This window comes from Eleutherodactylus coqui, unplaced genomic scaffold (assembly GCF_035609145.1).
Source record: "Eleutherodactylus coqui strain aEleCoq1 unplaced genomic scaffold, aEleCoq1.hap1 HAP1_SCAFFOLD_90, whole genome shotgun sequence".
NCBI lineage: Eukaryota > Metazoa > Chordata > Amphibia > Anura > Eleutherodactylidae > Eleutherodactylus > Eleutherodactylus coqui.
Genome location: NW_027102467.1, coordinates 576,840 through 594,108, shown reverse-complemented (window position 1 = coordinate 594,108; position 17,269 = coordinate 576,840). Strand labels below are relative to the sequence as shown.

General features: G+C 51.2%; 1 protein-coding gene across 1 annotated transcript in view; it reads right to left on the bottom strand.

The window, feature by feature from the left end:
• Positions 1 to 17,269, bottom strand: part of SENP3 (SUMO specific peptidase 3) — a 33,848-nt gene that overhangs the window by 12,312 nt on the left and 4,267 nt on the right. The window contains exons 2-3 of the mRNA XM_066588909.1: positions 11,842 to 12,253; positions 11,565 to 11,765 (exon numbers count right to left, since the gene is read on the bottom strand). Of these exons, the coding sequence (XP_066445006.1) occupies positions 11,565 to 11,765; positions 11,842 to 12,244 (604 nt within the window). The 5' untranslated portion in view covers positions 12,245 to 12,253. The remainder of the gene's footprint in view (positions 1 to 11,564; positions 11,766 to 11,841; positions 12,254 to 17,269) is intronic.

Genomic DNA, 17,269 nt, shown 5'->3' with positions numbered 1-17,269 from the left:
TGAGTTACATCCTGTATTATACTGCAGAGCTGCACTCACTATTCTGCTGGGGGAGTCACTGTGTACATACATTACTTATCCTGTACAGATCCTGAGTTACATCCAGTATTATACTCCAGAGCTGCACTCACTATTCTGCTAGTGGAGTCACTGTGTACATACATTACTTATCCTGTACTGCCCCTGAGTTACGTCCTGTATTATACTCCAGAGCTGCACTCACTATTCTGCTGGTGGAGTCACTGTGTACATACATTACTTATCCTGTACTGATCCTGAGTTACAGCCTGTATTATACCCCAGAGCTGCACTCACTATTCTGCTGGTGTAGTCACTGTGTACATACATTACTTATCCTGTACTGCTCCTGAGTTACATCCTGTATTATACTGCAGAGCTGCACTCACTATTCTGCTGGTGGAGTCACTGTGTACATACATTACTTATCCTGTACTGCTCCTGAGTTACATCCTGTATTATACTCCAGAGCTGCACTCACTATTCTGCTGGTGGAGTCACTGTGTACATACATTACTTATCCTGTACTGCTCCTGAGTTACATCCTGTATTACACTGCAGAGCTGCACTCACTATTCTGCTGGGGGAGTCACTGTGTACATACATTACTTATCCTGTACAGATCCTGAGTTACATCCAGTATTATACTCCAGAGCTGCACTCACTATTCTGCTAGTGGAGTCACTGTGTACATACATTACTTATCCTGTACTGCCCCTGAGTTACGTCCTGTATTATACTCCAGAGCTGCACTCACTATTCTGCTGGTGGAGTCACTGTGTACATACATTACTTATCCTGTACTGCTCCTGAGTTACATCCTGTATTATACTCCAGAGCTGCACTCACTATTCTGCTGGAGTCACTGTGTACATACATTACTTATCCTGTACTGATCCTGAGTTACATCCAGTATTATACTCCAGAGCTGCACTCACTATTCTGCTGGTGGAGTCACTGTGTACATACATTACGTATCCTGTACTGATCCTGAGTTACATCCTGTATTATACTCCAGAGCTGCACTCACTATTCTGCTGGTGGAGTCACTGTATACATACATTACTTATCCTGTACTGATCCTGAGTTACATCCTGTATTATACTCCAAAGCTGCACTCACTATTCTGCTGGTGGAGTCACTGTGTACATACATTACTTATCCTGTACTGATCCTGAGTTACATCCTGTATTATACCCCAGAGCTGCACTCACTATTCTGCTGGTGGAGTCACTGTGTACATACATTACTTATCCTGTACTGATCCTGAGTTACATCCTGTATTATACCCCAGAGCTGCACTCACTATTCTGCTGGTGGAGTCACTGTGTACATACATTACTTATCCTGTACTGCTCCTGAGTTACATCCTGTAGTATACCCCAGAGCTGCACTCACTATTCTGCTGGTGGAGTCACTGTGTACATACATTACTTATCCTGTACTGATCCTGAGTTACATCCTGTATTATACTCCAGAGCTGCACTCACTATTCTGCTGGTGGAGTCACTGTGTACATACATTACTTATCCTGTACTGATCCTGAGTTACATCCTGTATTATACTGCAGAGCTGCGCTCACTATTCTGCTGGTGGAGTCACTGTGTACATACATTACTTATCCTGAGTTACATCTTGTATTATACTCCAGAGCTGTACTCACTATTCTGCTGGTGGAGTCACTGTGTACATACATTACATATCCTGTACTGATCCTGAGTTACATCTTGTATTATACTCCAGAGCTGTACTCTCTATTCTGCTGGTGGAGTCACTGTGTACATACATTACATATCCTGTACTGATCCTGAGTTACATCCTGTATTATACTCCAGAGCTGCGCTCACTATTCTGCTGGTGGAGTCACTGTGCACATACATTACTTATCCTGTACTAATCCTGAGTTACATCCTGTATTATACTCCAGAGCTGCACTCACTATTCTGCTGGTGGAGTCACTGTGTACATACATTACTTATCCTGTACTGATCCTGAGTTACATCCTGTATTATACTGCAGAGCTGTACTCACTATTCTGCTGGTGGAGTCACTGTGTACATACATTACTTATCCTGTACTGCCCCTGATTTACATCCTGTATTATACCCCAGAGCTGCACTCACTATTCTGCTGGTGGAGTCACTGTATACATACATTACTTATCCTGTACTGCTCCTGAGTTACATCCTGTATTATACTCCAGAGCTGCGCTCACTATTCTGCTGGTGGAGTCACTGTGTACATACATTACTTATCCTGTACTGCTCCTGAGTTACATCCTGTATTATACTGCAGAGCTGCACTCACTATTCTGCTGGGGGAGTCACTGTGTACATACATTACTTATCCTGTACAGATCCTGAGTTACATCCAGTATTATACTCCAGAGCTGCACTCACTATTCTGCTAGTGGAGTCACTGTGTACATACATTACTTATCCTGTACTGCCCCTGAGTTACGTCCTGTATTATACTCCAGAGCTGCACTCACTATTCTGCTGGTGGAGTCACTGTGTACATACATTACTTATCCTGTACTGATCCTGAGTTACATCCTGTATTATACCCCAGAGCTGCACTCACTATTCTGCTGGTGTAGTCACTGTGTACATACATTACTTATCCTGTACTGCTCCTGAGTTACATCCTGTATTATACTCCAGAGCTGCACTCACTATTCTGCTGGTGGAGTCAATGTGTACATACATTACTTATCCTGTACTGCTCCTGAGTTACATCCTGTATTATACTGCAGAGCTGCACTCACTATTCTGCTGGAGTCACTGTGTACATACATTACTTATCCTGTACTGATCCTGAGTTACATCCTGTATTATACTCCAGAGCTGCACTCACTATTCTGCTGGTGGAGTCACTGTGTATATACATTACTAATCCTGTATTGATCCTGTGTTATACCCCAGAGCTGCACTCACTATTCTGCTGGGGGGGGGGGGTCACTGTGTACATACATTACTTATCCTGCACTGATCCTGAGTTACATCTTGTATTATACTCCAGGGCTGCACTCACTATTCTGCTGCTGGTGGAGTCACTGTGTACATACATTACTTATCCTGTACTGATCCTGAGTTACAGCCTGTATTATACCCCAGAGCTGCACTCACTATTCTGCTGGTGGAGTCACTGTGTACATACATTACTTATCCTGTACTGATCCTGAGTTACATCCTGTATTATACTCCAGAGCTGCACTCACTATTCTGCTGCTGGTGGAGTCACTGTGTACATACATTACTTATCCTGTACTGCTCCTGAGTTACATCCTGTATTATACTCCAGAGCTGCACTCACTATTCTGCTGGTGGAGTCACTGTGTACATACATTACTTATCCTGTACTGCTCCTGAGTTACATCCTGTATTATACTGCAGAGCTGCACTCACTATTCTGCTGGTGGAGTCACTGTGTACATACATTACTTATCCTGTACGGATCCTGAGTTACATCCTGTATTATCCTCCAGAGCTGCACTCACTATTCTGCTGGTGGAGTCACTGTGTACATACATTACTTATCCTGTACTGCTCCTGAGTTACATCCTGTATTATACTGCAGAGCTGCACTCACTATTCTGCTGGGGGAGTCACTGTGTACATACATTACTTATCCTGTACAGATCCTGAGTTACATCCAGTATTATACTCCAGAGCTGCACTCACTATTCTGCTAGTGGAGTCACTGTGTACATACATTACTTATCCTGTACTGCCCCTGAGTTACGTCCTGTATTATACTCCAGAGCTGCACTCACTATTCTGCTGGTGGAGTCACTGTGTACATACATTACTTATCCTGTACTGATCCTGAGTTACAGCCTGTATTATACCCCAGAGCTGCACTCACTATTCTGCTGGTGTAGTCACTGTGTACATACATTACTTATCCTGTACTGCTCCTGAGTTACATCCTGTATTATACTGCAGAGCTGCACTCACTATTCTGCTGGTGGAGTCACTGTGTACATACATTACTTATCCTGTACTGCTCCTGAGTTACATCCTGTATTATACTCCAGAGCTGCACTCACTATTCTGCTGGTGGAGTCACTGTGTACATACATTACTTATCCTGTACGGATCCTGAGTTACATCCTGTATTATCCTCCAGAGCTGCACTCACTATTCTGCTGGTGGAGTCACTGTGTACATACATTACTTATCCTGTACTGCTCCTGAGTTACATCCTGTATTACACTGCAGAGCTGCACTCACTATTCTGCTGGGGGAGTCACTGTGTACATACATTACTTATCCTGTACAGATCCTGAGTTACATCCAGTATTATACTCCAGAGCTGCACTCACTATTCTGCTAGTGGAGTCACTGTGTACATACATTACTTATCCTGTACTGCCCCTGAGTTACGTCCTGTATTATACTCCAGAGCTGCACTCACTATTCTGCTGGTGGAGTCACTGTGTACATACATTACTTATCCTGTACTGCTCCTGAGTTACATCCTGTATTATACTCCAGAGCTGCACTCACTATTCTGCTGGAGTCACTGTGTACATACATTACTTATCCTGTACTGATCCTGAGTTACATCCAGTATTATACTCCAGAGCTGCACTCACTATTCTGCTGGTGGAGTCACTGTGTACATACATTACGTATCCTGTACTGATCCTGAGTTACATCCTGTATTATACTCCAAAGCTGCACTCACTATTCTGCTGGTGGAGTCACTGTGTACATACATTACTTATCCTGTACTGATCCTGAGTTACATCCTGTATTATACTGCAGAGCTGTACTCACTATTCTGCTGGTGGAGTCACTGTGTACATACATTACTTATCCTGTACTGCCCCTGATTTACATCCTGTATTATACCCCAGAGCTGCACTCACTATTCTGCTGGTGGAGTCACTGTATACATACATTACTTATCCTGTACTGCTCCTGAGTTACATCCTGTATTATACTCCAGAGCTGCGCTCACTATTCTGCTGGTGGAGTCACTGTGTACATACATTACTTATCCTGTACAGATCCTGAGTTACATCCAGTATTATACTCCAGAGCTGCACTCACTATTCTGCTAGTGGAGTCACTGTGTACATACATTACTTATCCTGTACTGCCCCTGAGTTACGTCCTGTATTATACTCCAGAGCTGCACTCACTATTCTGCTGGTGGAGTCACTGTGTACATACATTACTTATCCTGTACTGATCCTGAGTTACAGCCTGTATTATACCCCAGAGCTGCACTCACTATTCTGCTGGTGTAGTCACTGTGTACATACATTACTTATCCTGTACTGCTCCTGAGTTACATCCTGTATTATACTGCAGAGCTGCACTCACTATTCTGCTGGTGGAGTCACTGTGTACATACATTACTTATCCTGTACTGCTCCTGAGTTACATCCTGTATTATACTCCAGAGCTGCACTCACTATTCTGCTGGTGGAGTCACTGTGTACATACATTACTTATCCTGTACGGATCCTGAGTTACATCCTGTATTATCCTCCAGAGCTGCACTCACTATTCTGCTGGTGGAGTCACTGTGTACATACATTACTTATCCTGTACTGCTCCTGAGTTACATCCTGTATTACACTGCAGAGCTGCACTCACTATTCTGCTGGGGGAGTCACTGTGTACATACATTACTTATCCTGTACAGATCCTGAGTTACATCCAGTATTATACTCCAGAGCTGCACTCACTATTCTGCTAGTGGAGTCACTGTGTACATACATTACTTATCCTGTACTGCCCCTGAGTTACGTCCTGTATTATACTCCAGAGCTGCACTCACTATTCTGCTGGTGGAGTCACTGTGTACATACATTACTTATCCTGTACTGCTCCTGAGTTACATCCTGTATTATACTCCAGAGCTGCACTCACTATTCTGCTGCTGGTGGAGTCACTGTGTACATACATTACTTATCCTGTACTGCTCCTGAGTTACATCCTGTATTATACTCCAGAGCTGCACTCACTATTCTGCTGGGGGAGTCACTGTGTACATACATTACTTATCCTGTACAGATCCTGAGTTACATCCAGTATTATACTCCAGAGCTGCACTCACTATTCTGCTGGTGGAGTCACTGTGTACATACATTACTTATCCTGTACTGATCCTGAGTTACATCCTGTATTATACCCCAGAGCTGCACTCACTATTCTGCTGGTGGAGTCACTGTGTACATACATTACTTATCCTGTACTGATCCTGAGTTACATCCTGTATTATACCCCAGAGCTGCACTCACTATTCTGCTGGTGGAGTCACTGTGTACATACATTACTTATCCTGTACTGCTCCTGAGTTACATCCTGTAGTATACCCCAGAGCTGCACTCACTATTCTGCTGGTGGAGTCACTGTGTATATACATTACTTATCCTGTACTGCTCCTGAGTTACATCCTGCATTATACTCCAGAGCTGCACTCACTATTCTGCTGGGGGAGTCACTGTGTACATACATTACTTATCCTGTACTGATCCTGAGTTACATCTGTATTATACTGCAGAGCTGCACTCACTATTCTGCTGGTGGAGTCACTGTGTACATACATTACTTATCCTGTACTGATCCTGAGTTACATCTGTATTATACTGCAGAGCTGCACTCACTATTCTGCTGGTGGAGTCACTGTGTACATACATTACTTATCCTGTACGGATCCTGAGTTACATCCTGTAGTATACCCCCAGAGCTGCACTCACTATTCTGCTGGTGGAGTCACTGTGTACATACATTACTTATCCTGTACTGATCCTGAGTTACATCCTGTATTATACTCCAGAGCTGCACTCACTATTCTGCTGGTGGAGTCACTGTGTACATACATTACTTATCCTGTACTGCTCCTGAGTTACATCCTGTATTATACTGCAGAGCTGCGCTCACTATTCTGCTGGTGGAGTCACTGTGTACATACATTACTTATCCTGAGTTACATCTTGTATTATACTCCAGAGCTGTACTCACTATTCTGCTGGTGGAGTCACTGTGTACATACATTACATATCCTGTACTGATCCTGAGTTACATCTTGTATTATACTCCAGAGCTGTACTCTCTATTCTGCTGGTGGAGTCACTGTGTACATACATTACATATCCTGTACTGATCCTGAGTTACATCCTGTATTATACTCCAGAGCTGCACTCACTATTCTGCTGGTGGAGTCACTGTGTACATACATTACTTATCCTGTACTGATCCTGAGTTACATCCTGTATTATACTCCAGAGCTGCGCTCACTATTCTGCTGGTGGAGTCACTGTGCACATACATTACTTATCCTGTACTAATCCTGAGTTACATCCTGTATTATACTCCAGAGCTGCACTCACTATTCTGCTGGTGGAGTCACTGTGTACATACATTACTTATCCTGTACTGATCCTGAGTTACATCCTGTATTATACTGCAGAGCTGTACTCACTATTCTGCTGGTGGAGTCACTGTGTACATACATTACTTATCCTGTACTGCCCCTGATTTACATCCTGTATTATACCCCAGAGCTGCACTCACTATTCTGCTGGTGGAGTCACTGTATACATACATTACTTATCCTGTACTGCTCCTGAGTTACATCCTGTATTATACTCCAGAGCTGCGCTCACTATTCTGCTGGTGGAGTCACTGTGTACATACATTACTTATCCTGTACTGCTCCTGAGTTACATCCTGTATTATACTGCAGAGCTGCACTCACTATTCTGCTGGGGGAGTCACTGTGTACATACATTACTTATCCTGTACAGATCCTGAGTTACATCCAGTATTATACTCCAGAGCTGCACTCACTATTCTGCTAGTGGAGTCACTGTGTACATACATTACTTATCCTGTACTGCCCCTGAGTTACGTCCTGTATTATACTCCAGAGCTGCACTCACTATTCTGCTGGTGGAGTCACTGTGTACATACATTACTTATCCTGTACTGATCCTGAGTTACAGCCTGTATTATACCCCAGAGCTGCACTCACTATTCTGCTGGTGTAGTCACTGTGTACATACATTACTTATCCTGTACTGCTCCTGAGTTACATCCTGTATTATACTGCAGAGCTGCACTCACTATTCTGCTGGTGGAGTCACTGTGTACATACATTACTTATCCTGTACTGCTCCTGAGTTACATCCTGTATTATACTCCAGAGCTGCACTCACTATTCTGCTGGTGGAGTCACTGTGTACATACATTACTTATCCTGTACGGATCCTGAGTTACATCCTGTATTATCCTCCAGAGCTGCACTCACTATTCTGCTGGTGGAGTCACTGTGTACATACATTACTTATCCTGTACTGCTCCTGAGTTACATCCTGTATTACACTGCAGAGCTGCACTCACTATTCTGCTGGGGGAGTCACTGTGTACATACATTACTTATCCTGTACAGATCCTGAGTTACATCCAGTATTATACTCCAGAGCTGCACTCACTATTCTGCTAGTGGAGTCACTGTGTACATACATTACTTATCCTGTACTGCCCCTGAGTTACGTCCTGTATTATACTCCAGAGCTGCACTCACTATTCTGCTGGTGGAGTCACTGTGTACATACATTACTTATCCTGTACTGCTCCTGAGTTACATCCTGTATTATACTCCAGAGCTGCACTCACTATTCTGCTGGAGTCACTGTGTACATACATTACTTATCCTGTACTGATCCTGAGTTACATCCAGTATTATACTCCAGAGCTGCACTCACTATTCTGCTGGTGGAGTCACTGTGTACATACATTACGTATCCTGTACTGATCCTGAGTTACATCCTGTATTATACTCCAGAGCTGCACTCACTATTCTGCTGGTGGAGTCACTGTATACATACATTACTTATCCTGTACTGATCCTGAGTTACATCCTGTATTATACTCCAAAGCTGCACTCACTATTCTGCTGGTGGAGTCACTGTGTACATACATTACTTATCCTGTACTGATCCTGAGTTACATCCTGTATTATACCCCAGAGCTGCACTCACTATTCTGCTGGTGGAGTCACTGTGTACATACATTACTTATCCTGTACTGATCCTGAGTTACATCCTGTATTATACCCCAGAGCTGCACTCACTATTCTGCTGGTGGAGTCACTGTGTACATACATTACTTATCCTGTACTGCTCCTGAGTTACATCCTGTAGTATACCCCAGAGCTGCACTCACTATTCTGCTGGTGGAGTCACTGTGTATATACATTACTTATCCTGTACTGCTCCTGAGTTACATCCTGCATTATACTCCAGAGCTGCACTCACTATTCTGCTGGGGGAGTCACTGTGTACATACATTACTTATCCTGTACTGATCCTGAGTTACATCTGTATTATACTGCAGAGCTGCACTCACTATTCTGCTGGTGGAGTCACTGTGTACATACATTACTTATCCTGTACTGATCCTGAGTTACATCTGTATTATACTGCAGAGCTGCACTCACTATTCTGCTGGTGGAGTCACTGTGTACATACATTACTTATCCTGTACGGATCCTGAGTTACATCCTGTAGTATACCCCCAGAGCTGCACTCACTATTCTGCTGGTGGAGTCACTGTGTACATACATTACTTATCCTGTACTGATCCTGAGTTACATCCTGTATTATACTCCAGAGCTGCACTCACTATTCTGCTGGTGGAGTCACTGTGTACATACATTACTTATCCTGTACTGCTCCTGAGTTACATCCTGTATTATACTCCAGAGCTGCGCTCACTATTCTGCTGGTGGAGTCACTGTGTACATACATTACTTATCCTGAGTTACATCTTGTATTATACTCCAGAGCTGTACTCACTATTCTGCTGGTGGAGTCACTGTGTACATACATTACATATCCTGTACTGATCCTGAGTTACATCTTGTATTATACTCCAGAGCTGTACTCTCTATTCTGCTGGTGGAGTCACTGTGTACATACATTACATATCCTGTACTGATCCTGAGTTACATCCTGTATTATACTCCAGAGCTGCACTCACTATTCTGCTGGTGGAGTCACTGTGTACATACATTACTTATCCTGTACTGATCCTGAGTTACATCCTGTATTATACTCCAGAGCTGCGCTCACTATTCTGCTGGTGGAGTCACTGTGCACATACATTACTTATCCTGTACTAATCCTGAGTTACATCCTGTATTATACTCCAGAGCTGCACTCACTATTCTGCTGGTGGAGTCACTGTGTACATACATTACTTATCCTGTACTGCCCCTGATTTACATCCTGTATTATACCCCAGAGCTGCACTCACTATTCTGCTGGTGGAGTCACTGTATACATACATTACTTATCCTGTACTGCTCCTGAGTTACATCCTGTATTATACTCCAGAGCTGCGCTCACTATTCTGCTGGTGGAGTCACTGTGTACATACATTACTTATCCTGTACTGCTCCTGAGTTACATCCTGTATTATACTCCAGAGCTGCGCTCACTATTCTGCTGGTGGAGTCACTGTGTACATACATTACTTATCCTGTACTAATCCTGAGTTACATCCTGTATTATACTCCAGAGCTGTACTCACTATTCTGCTGGTGGAGTCACTGTGTACATACATTACTTATCCTGTACTGCTCCTGAGTTACATCCTGTATTATACTGCAGAGCTGCACTCACTATTCTGCTGGTGGAGTCACTGTGTACATACATTACTTATCCTGTACTGATCCTGAGTTACATCCTGTATTATACTGCAGAGCTGTACTCACTATTCTGCTGGTGGAGTCACTGTGTACATACATTACTTATCCTGTACTGCCCCTGATTTACATCCTGTATTATACCCCAGAGCTGCACTCACTATTCTGCTGGTGGAGTCACTGTATACATACATTACTTATCCTGTACTGCTCCTGAGTTACATCCTGTATTATACCCCAGAGCTGCACTCACTATTCTGCTGGTGGAGTCACTGTGTACATACATTACTTATCCTGTACTAATCCTGAGTTACATCCTGTATTATACTCCAGAGCTGCACTCACTATTCTGCTGGTGGGGTCACTGTGTACATACATTACTTATCCTGTACTAATCCTGAGTTACATCCTGTATTATACTCCAGAGCTGCACTCACTATTCTGCTGGTGGAGTCACTGTGTACATACATTACTTATCCTGTACTGCTCCTGAGTTACATCCTGTATTATACTGCAGAGCTGCACTCACTATTCTGCTGGTGGAGTCACTGTGTACATACATTACTTATCCTGTACTGCTCCTGAGTTACATCCTGTATTATACTCCAGAGCTGCACTCACTATTCTGCTGGAGTCACTGTGTACATACATTACTTATCCTGTACTGATCCTGAGTTACATCCAGTATTATACTCCAGAGCTGCACTCACTATTCTGCTGGTGGAGTCACTGTGTACATACATTACTTATCCTGTACTGACCCCGAGTTACATCCTGTATTATACCCCAGAGCTGCACTCACTATTCTGCTGATATATGATTACGTATGCATTCAGGGACCCCACAGGGGCAGTAGTGGTAGATGACGGACTCACTCTGTACACAGGCCACATGCTCCTCTGTCAGCGCTGGGGCCGGGACCTCCTTCTCAGTTGCCAGGGGTAAGCTTCCTTGGCTGTGGGGTCCGTTTTGGGCGGGGCCATCCTGTGCGCCGATGCTGCAGACATTGGTGATGAGGATGGTTTCAGATTCCGCGGGGAGAGGGGAGAAGCCGTTCGGGAGTCCGAGCGCTGAACCTGGTGGTAAATGAGAGACATGATGGGAGGGGTGATATAGAGCGGGCAGACGGGCGGGCACGCACCTGCTCCTTACCTGCCTCCTCCTCAGCTATGTGATTGGCCAGTGACTGCTCCTCCAAGGGCCCCAAGCGCTGTGCTTTGCCCACCTCCATCCCTGCTGAGCCGCCACCTCCTTCCCTCCTCCTGGCCCCTAAACGTCTCCTCCGTCCCCCCAGGCTGCCCCATATCTTCCAGTAGAAGGGCAGCGAGATTGTCCTCTTGTAGAAGCGCAGGCACAGGGAGCGCAGCACACGCAGCCGCTGTCTCCGCCCTCTGCGCTGTCTCGGGGGCTGCCTGCATGTCTTCTTCAGTTGTGACTCCTCCTCCTGTTCCCAGCAGCGCTCCTCCTGGATGCTGAACAGCTTGCTGTGCTTCCCTGGAGGCAGGAGGTGGCTGGCAAAGGGGGGCAGATGGCGCTGGACTGGGGCGTGCCTCATCGTGGGGAGCTGCAAGACACAAAACGGGAAATACCCAACATTTACCTATGGCATGGCACAGTCGCCCCCACAGGAGATGGAACGGTACTGCATTTAAAGGGATACGTCATCAAAACAAACATGTTTTTAGATTAACTCCTTGAGGACCAAGCGTGGGAAATATACAGCATTCGGTCCTGGGCTTTAATCCCTGCTGATAGTGGATGTACGGCACGGGATTAAAGCCTCTGCTCCTGCAATGAAGCCGGAGCAGGTTGGGTCCTCAGCTGTCAGACACGGCCAAGGACCCGGAGGAGAAGGGAGAAGTGGTTTTTAACTACTTGTGCCTTCTGCTTTCCTAGCTACATAGTGTCCAATGAGAGCTATGTTCTAAAGAGTGAAACTGATCACATGACCCCCAGGTACCCCCTGGCACAGCAGAGCAGCAGGGTCCTTGCAGACCCCGATCAGCTCTGGTAGTGACTACACTAGGGGGTTGTTTTCCCCTGTAACGGGGGCTCCTATGGATGCTCCGGCTACAGTGGGAAAGGGAGATTGTACATTTCCCAGGCCCTCTGCAGCTTTGGCGCATGTGTCCGCCATTTAGCAGACACGTGCAGAAGCCGAGAAAAGGTCCGCGGACAAAGACCCCACCGGGGGAATCCAGCGGCTTCAAGTAATTTCATCCCCCCTCATGGATACGATCTGTGAGGGAGGAAGAAACGATCACATTAAAAAAAAGATTTAAAAAGTTATCACTGCCTTTCATTGGATAATGGCGACCACATGATCGGGGGCGGCACACCAAGACCACCCTGCACATCTCCCTGCGCTCGGCTACCTTCCCAGGAACGGATCGCTAGTGAGAAGTTTTAGCTCTCGCGACTTTTCTGCTATGACTGGGAGTTGCACCCTGACCCCCCCCCATGACACGTCCGGCAGGGGGCTGTCACGCTCGCGCACCCCGCGGCCCCCCCATGACACGTCCGGCAGGGGGCTGTCACGCTCGCGCACCCCGCGGCCCCCCCATGACACGTCCGGCAGGGGGCTGTCACGCTCGCGCACCCCGCGGCCCCCCCATGACACGTCCGGCAGGGGGCTGTCACGCTCGCGCACCCCGCGGCCCCCCCATGACACGTCCGGCAGGGGGCTGTCACGCTCGCGCACCCCGCGGCCCCCCCATGACACGTCCGGCAGGGGGCTGTCACGCTCGCGCACCCCGCGGCCCCCCCATGACACGTCCGGCAGGGGGCTGTCACACTCGCGCACCCCGCGGCCCCCCCCATGACACGTCCGGCAGGGGGCTGTCACGCTCGCGCACCCCACGGCCCTACATGACACGTCCAGCAGGGGGCTGTCACGCTCGCGCACCCCACGGCCCTACATGACACGTCCAGCAGGGGGCTGTCACACTCGGGCACCCCGCGGCCCCCCCATGACACGTCCGGCAGGGGGCTGTCACACTCGCGCACCCCGCGGCCCCCCCATGACACGTCCGGCAGGGGGCTGTCACACTCGCGCACCCCACGGCCCTACATGACACGTCCAGCAGGGGGCTGTCACACTCGCGCACCCCGCGGCCCCCCATGACACGTCCAGCAGGGGGCTGTCACACTCGCGCACCCCGCGGCCCCCCATGACACGTCCAGCAGGGGGCTGTCACACTCGCGCACCCCACGGCCCTACATGACACGTCCAGCAGGGGGCTGTCACGCTCGCGCACCCCACGGCCCTACATGACACGTCCAGCAGGGGGCTGTCACACTCGCGCACCCCGCGGCCCCCCCCATGACACGTCCGGCAGGGGGCTGTCACACTCGCGCACCCCGCGGCCCCCCCATGACACGTCCGGCAGGGGGCTGTCACACTCGCGCACCCCACGGCCCTACATGACACGTCCAGCAGGGGGCTGTCACACTCGCGCACCCCGCGGCCCCCCATGACACGTCCAGCAGGGGGCTGTCACACTCGCGCACCCCGCGGCCCCCCATGACACGTCCAGCAGGGGGCTGTCACGCTCGCGCACCCCGCGGCCCCCCCCATGACACGTCCGGCAGGGGGCTGTCACACTCGCGCACCCCGCGGCCCCCCCCATGACACGTCCGGCAGGGGGCTGTCACACTCGCGCACCCCGCGGCCCCCCCATGACACGTCCGGCAGGGGGCTGTCACACTCGCGCACCCCGCGGCCCCCCCATGACACGTCCGGCAGGGGGCTGTCACACTCGCGCACCCCGCGGCCCCCCCCATGACACGTCCGGCAGGGGGCTGTCACACTCGCGCACCCCACGGCCCTACATGACACGTCCAGCAGGGGGCTGTCACACTCGCGCACCCCGCGGCCCCCCATGACACGTCCAGCAGGGGGCTGTCACACTCGCGCACCCCACGGCCCTACATGACACGTCCAGCAGGGGGCTGTCACACTCGCGCACCCCACGGCCCTACATGACACGTCCAGCAGGGGGCTGTCACACTCGCGCCCCCCCCCCATGACACGTCCGGCAGGGGGCTGTCACACTCGCGCACCCTGCGACTTTACTCTACAGCGCCGCCCTGTTTTACGGTCTGTAGAGTCCAGGATGGGAGAACACATCCGGTCACTAAGGGGTTACACGATGTCGGGGGCACAGAGGGTAAATAAAACATTGTTACAAAAAGAAATGTAAAACAATTGTGGAATAAAATAAAAATACCTAAGAAAAACAGAAGACGGCCAAAGGCGCGGCCGACCGAGGGCGCTGCGAGCCGAGACTATGGGGATACAGCATGAACAGACTAATCAGGAAAGAGAGAGACATCCTTTATGTCCAGTGCAAGGAAGGGGGGGCGGGGGAGATATCTATTGGGGGTGCGGTATAACAGCGGGGGCATCTATCCACAAGGGGTGGGGGGACGGACATCCGCGTCTGGGGGTGCGGCATCCACGTCCGGGGGTGCGGCATAATGGGGGGGGGGGGGGGGGGGACACATCCGCGTCCGGCATAACAGGGGGGGGGGGTGGGGTGTGACATCCGCGTCCGGGGGTGCGGCGTAACAGGGGGGGGGGGGGGACACACACATCTGCGTGCGGCGTAAAAGGGGGGGGGGGGGGGGGGGACACATCCGCGTCCGGGGGTGCGGCGTAACAGGGGGGGACACATCCGCGTCCGGGGGGGCGGCGTAACGGGGGGGACACACATCCGCGTCCAGGGGTGCGGCGTAACGGGGGGGGGGGGGGGGGAGACCACACACATCCGCGTCCGGGGCTGCGGCGTAACGGGGGGGGTTCGGCGAGGGGACACATCCGCGTCCGGGGGTGCGGCGTAACGGGGGGGGGGGGGAAGGGAACACATCCGCGTCCGGGGGTGCGGCGTAACGGGGACGGACACACACACACACACACACACACACACACACACACACACACACACACACACACACACACACACACACACACACACACACACACACACACCCCCGCGTCCGGGGGTGCGGCGTCACAGGGGGGACATCTATGTCCGGGGGTGCGGCGTAACAGGGGGGGACACATCCGCGTCCGGGGGGGCGGCGTAACGGGGGGGACACACATCCGCGTCCAGGGGTGCGGCGTAACGGGGGGGGGGGGGGGGGGGGAGACCACACACATCCGCGTCCGGGGGTGCGGCGTAACGGGGGGGGTTCGGCGAGGGGACACATCCGCGTCCCGGGGTGCGGCGTAACGGGGGGGGGGGGGGGGGGGGGGAAGGGAACACATCCGCGTCCGGGGGTGCGGCGTAACGGGGACGGACACACACACACACACACACACACACACACACACACACACACACACACACACACACACACACCCGCGTCCGGGGGTGCGGCGTCACAGGGGGGACATCTATGTCCGGGGGTGCGGCGTCACAGGGGGGACATCTATGTCCGGGGGTGCGGCGTCACAGGGGGGACATCTATGTCCGGGGGTGCGGCGTCACACACACACATCCGCATCCGGGGGTGCGGCGTCACAGGGGGGACATCTATGTCCGGGGGTGCGGCGTCACGGGGGGGGGGGGGGGGGGCATCTATGTCCGGGGGTGCGGCGTAACGGGGGGGGACACACACACACACACACATCCGCGTCCGGGGGTGCGGCGTCACAGGGAGGGGCATCTATGTCCGGGGGTGCGGCGTCACAGGGGGGGGGGCATCTATGTCCGGGGGGTGCGGCGTCACGGGGGGGGGGGGGGCATCTATGTCCGGGGGGTGCGGCGTCACAGGGGGGGGGGAAGGGAACACATCCGCGTCCGGGGGTGCGGCGTCACAGGGGGGACATCTATGTCCGGGGGTGCGGCGTCACAGGGGGGACATCTATGTCCGGGGGTGCGGCGTCACAGGGGGGACATCTATGTCCGGGGGTGCGGCGTCACAGGGGGGGGGGGGGGGGGCGGACACACACACATCCGCATCCGGGGGTGCGGCGTCACAGGGGGGACATCTATGTCCGGGGGTGCGGCATCTATGTCCGGGGGTGCGGCGTAACGGGGGACACACACACACACACACACACACATCCGCGTCCGGGGGTGCGGCGTCACAGGGGGGGGCATCTATGTCCGGGGGTGCGGCGTCACAGGGGGGGGGGGGCATCTATGTCCGGGGGGTGCGGCGTCACGGGGGGGGGGGGGCGCGGCATCTATGTCCGGGGGGTGCGGCGTCACAGGGGGGGGGGGGCATCTATGTCCGGGGGGTGCGGCGTCACAGGGGGGGGGGGGGGCATCTATGTCCGGGGGGTGCGGCGTCACAGGGGGGGGGGGGCATCTATGTCCGGGGGGTGCGGCGTCACAGGGGGGGGGGGCATCTATGTCCGGGGGGTGCGGCGTCACAGGGGGGGGGGGGGCATCTATGTCCGGGGGGTGCGGCGTCACAGGGGGGGGGCATCTATGTCCAGGGGGTGCGGCGTCACAGGGGGGGGGGGCATCTGTCTGGGGGGTGCGGCGTCACAGGGGGGGGGGGGGCATCTATGTCCGGGGGGTGCGGCGTCACAGGGGGGGGGGGCATCTATGTCCGGGGGGGCATCTAT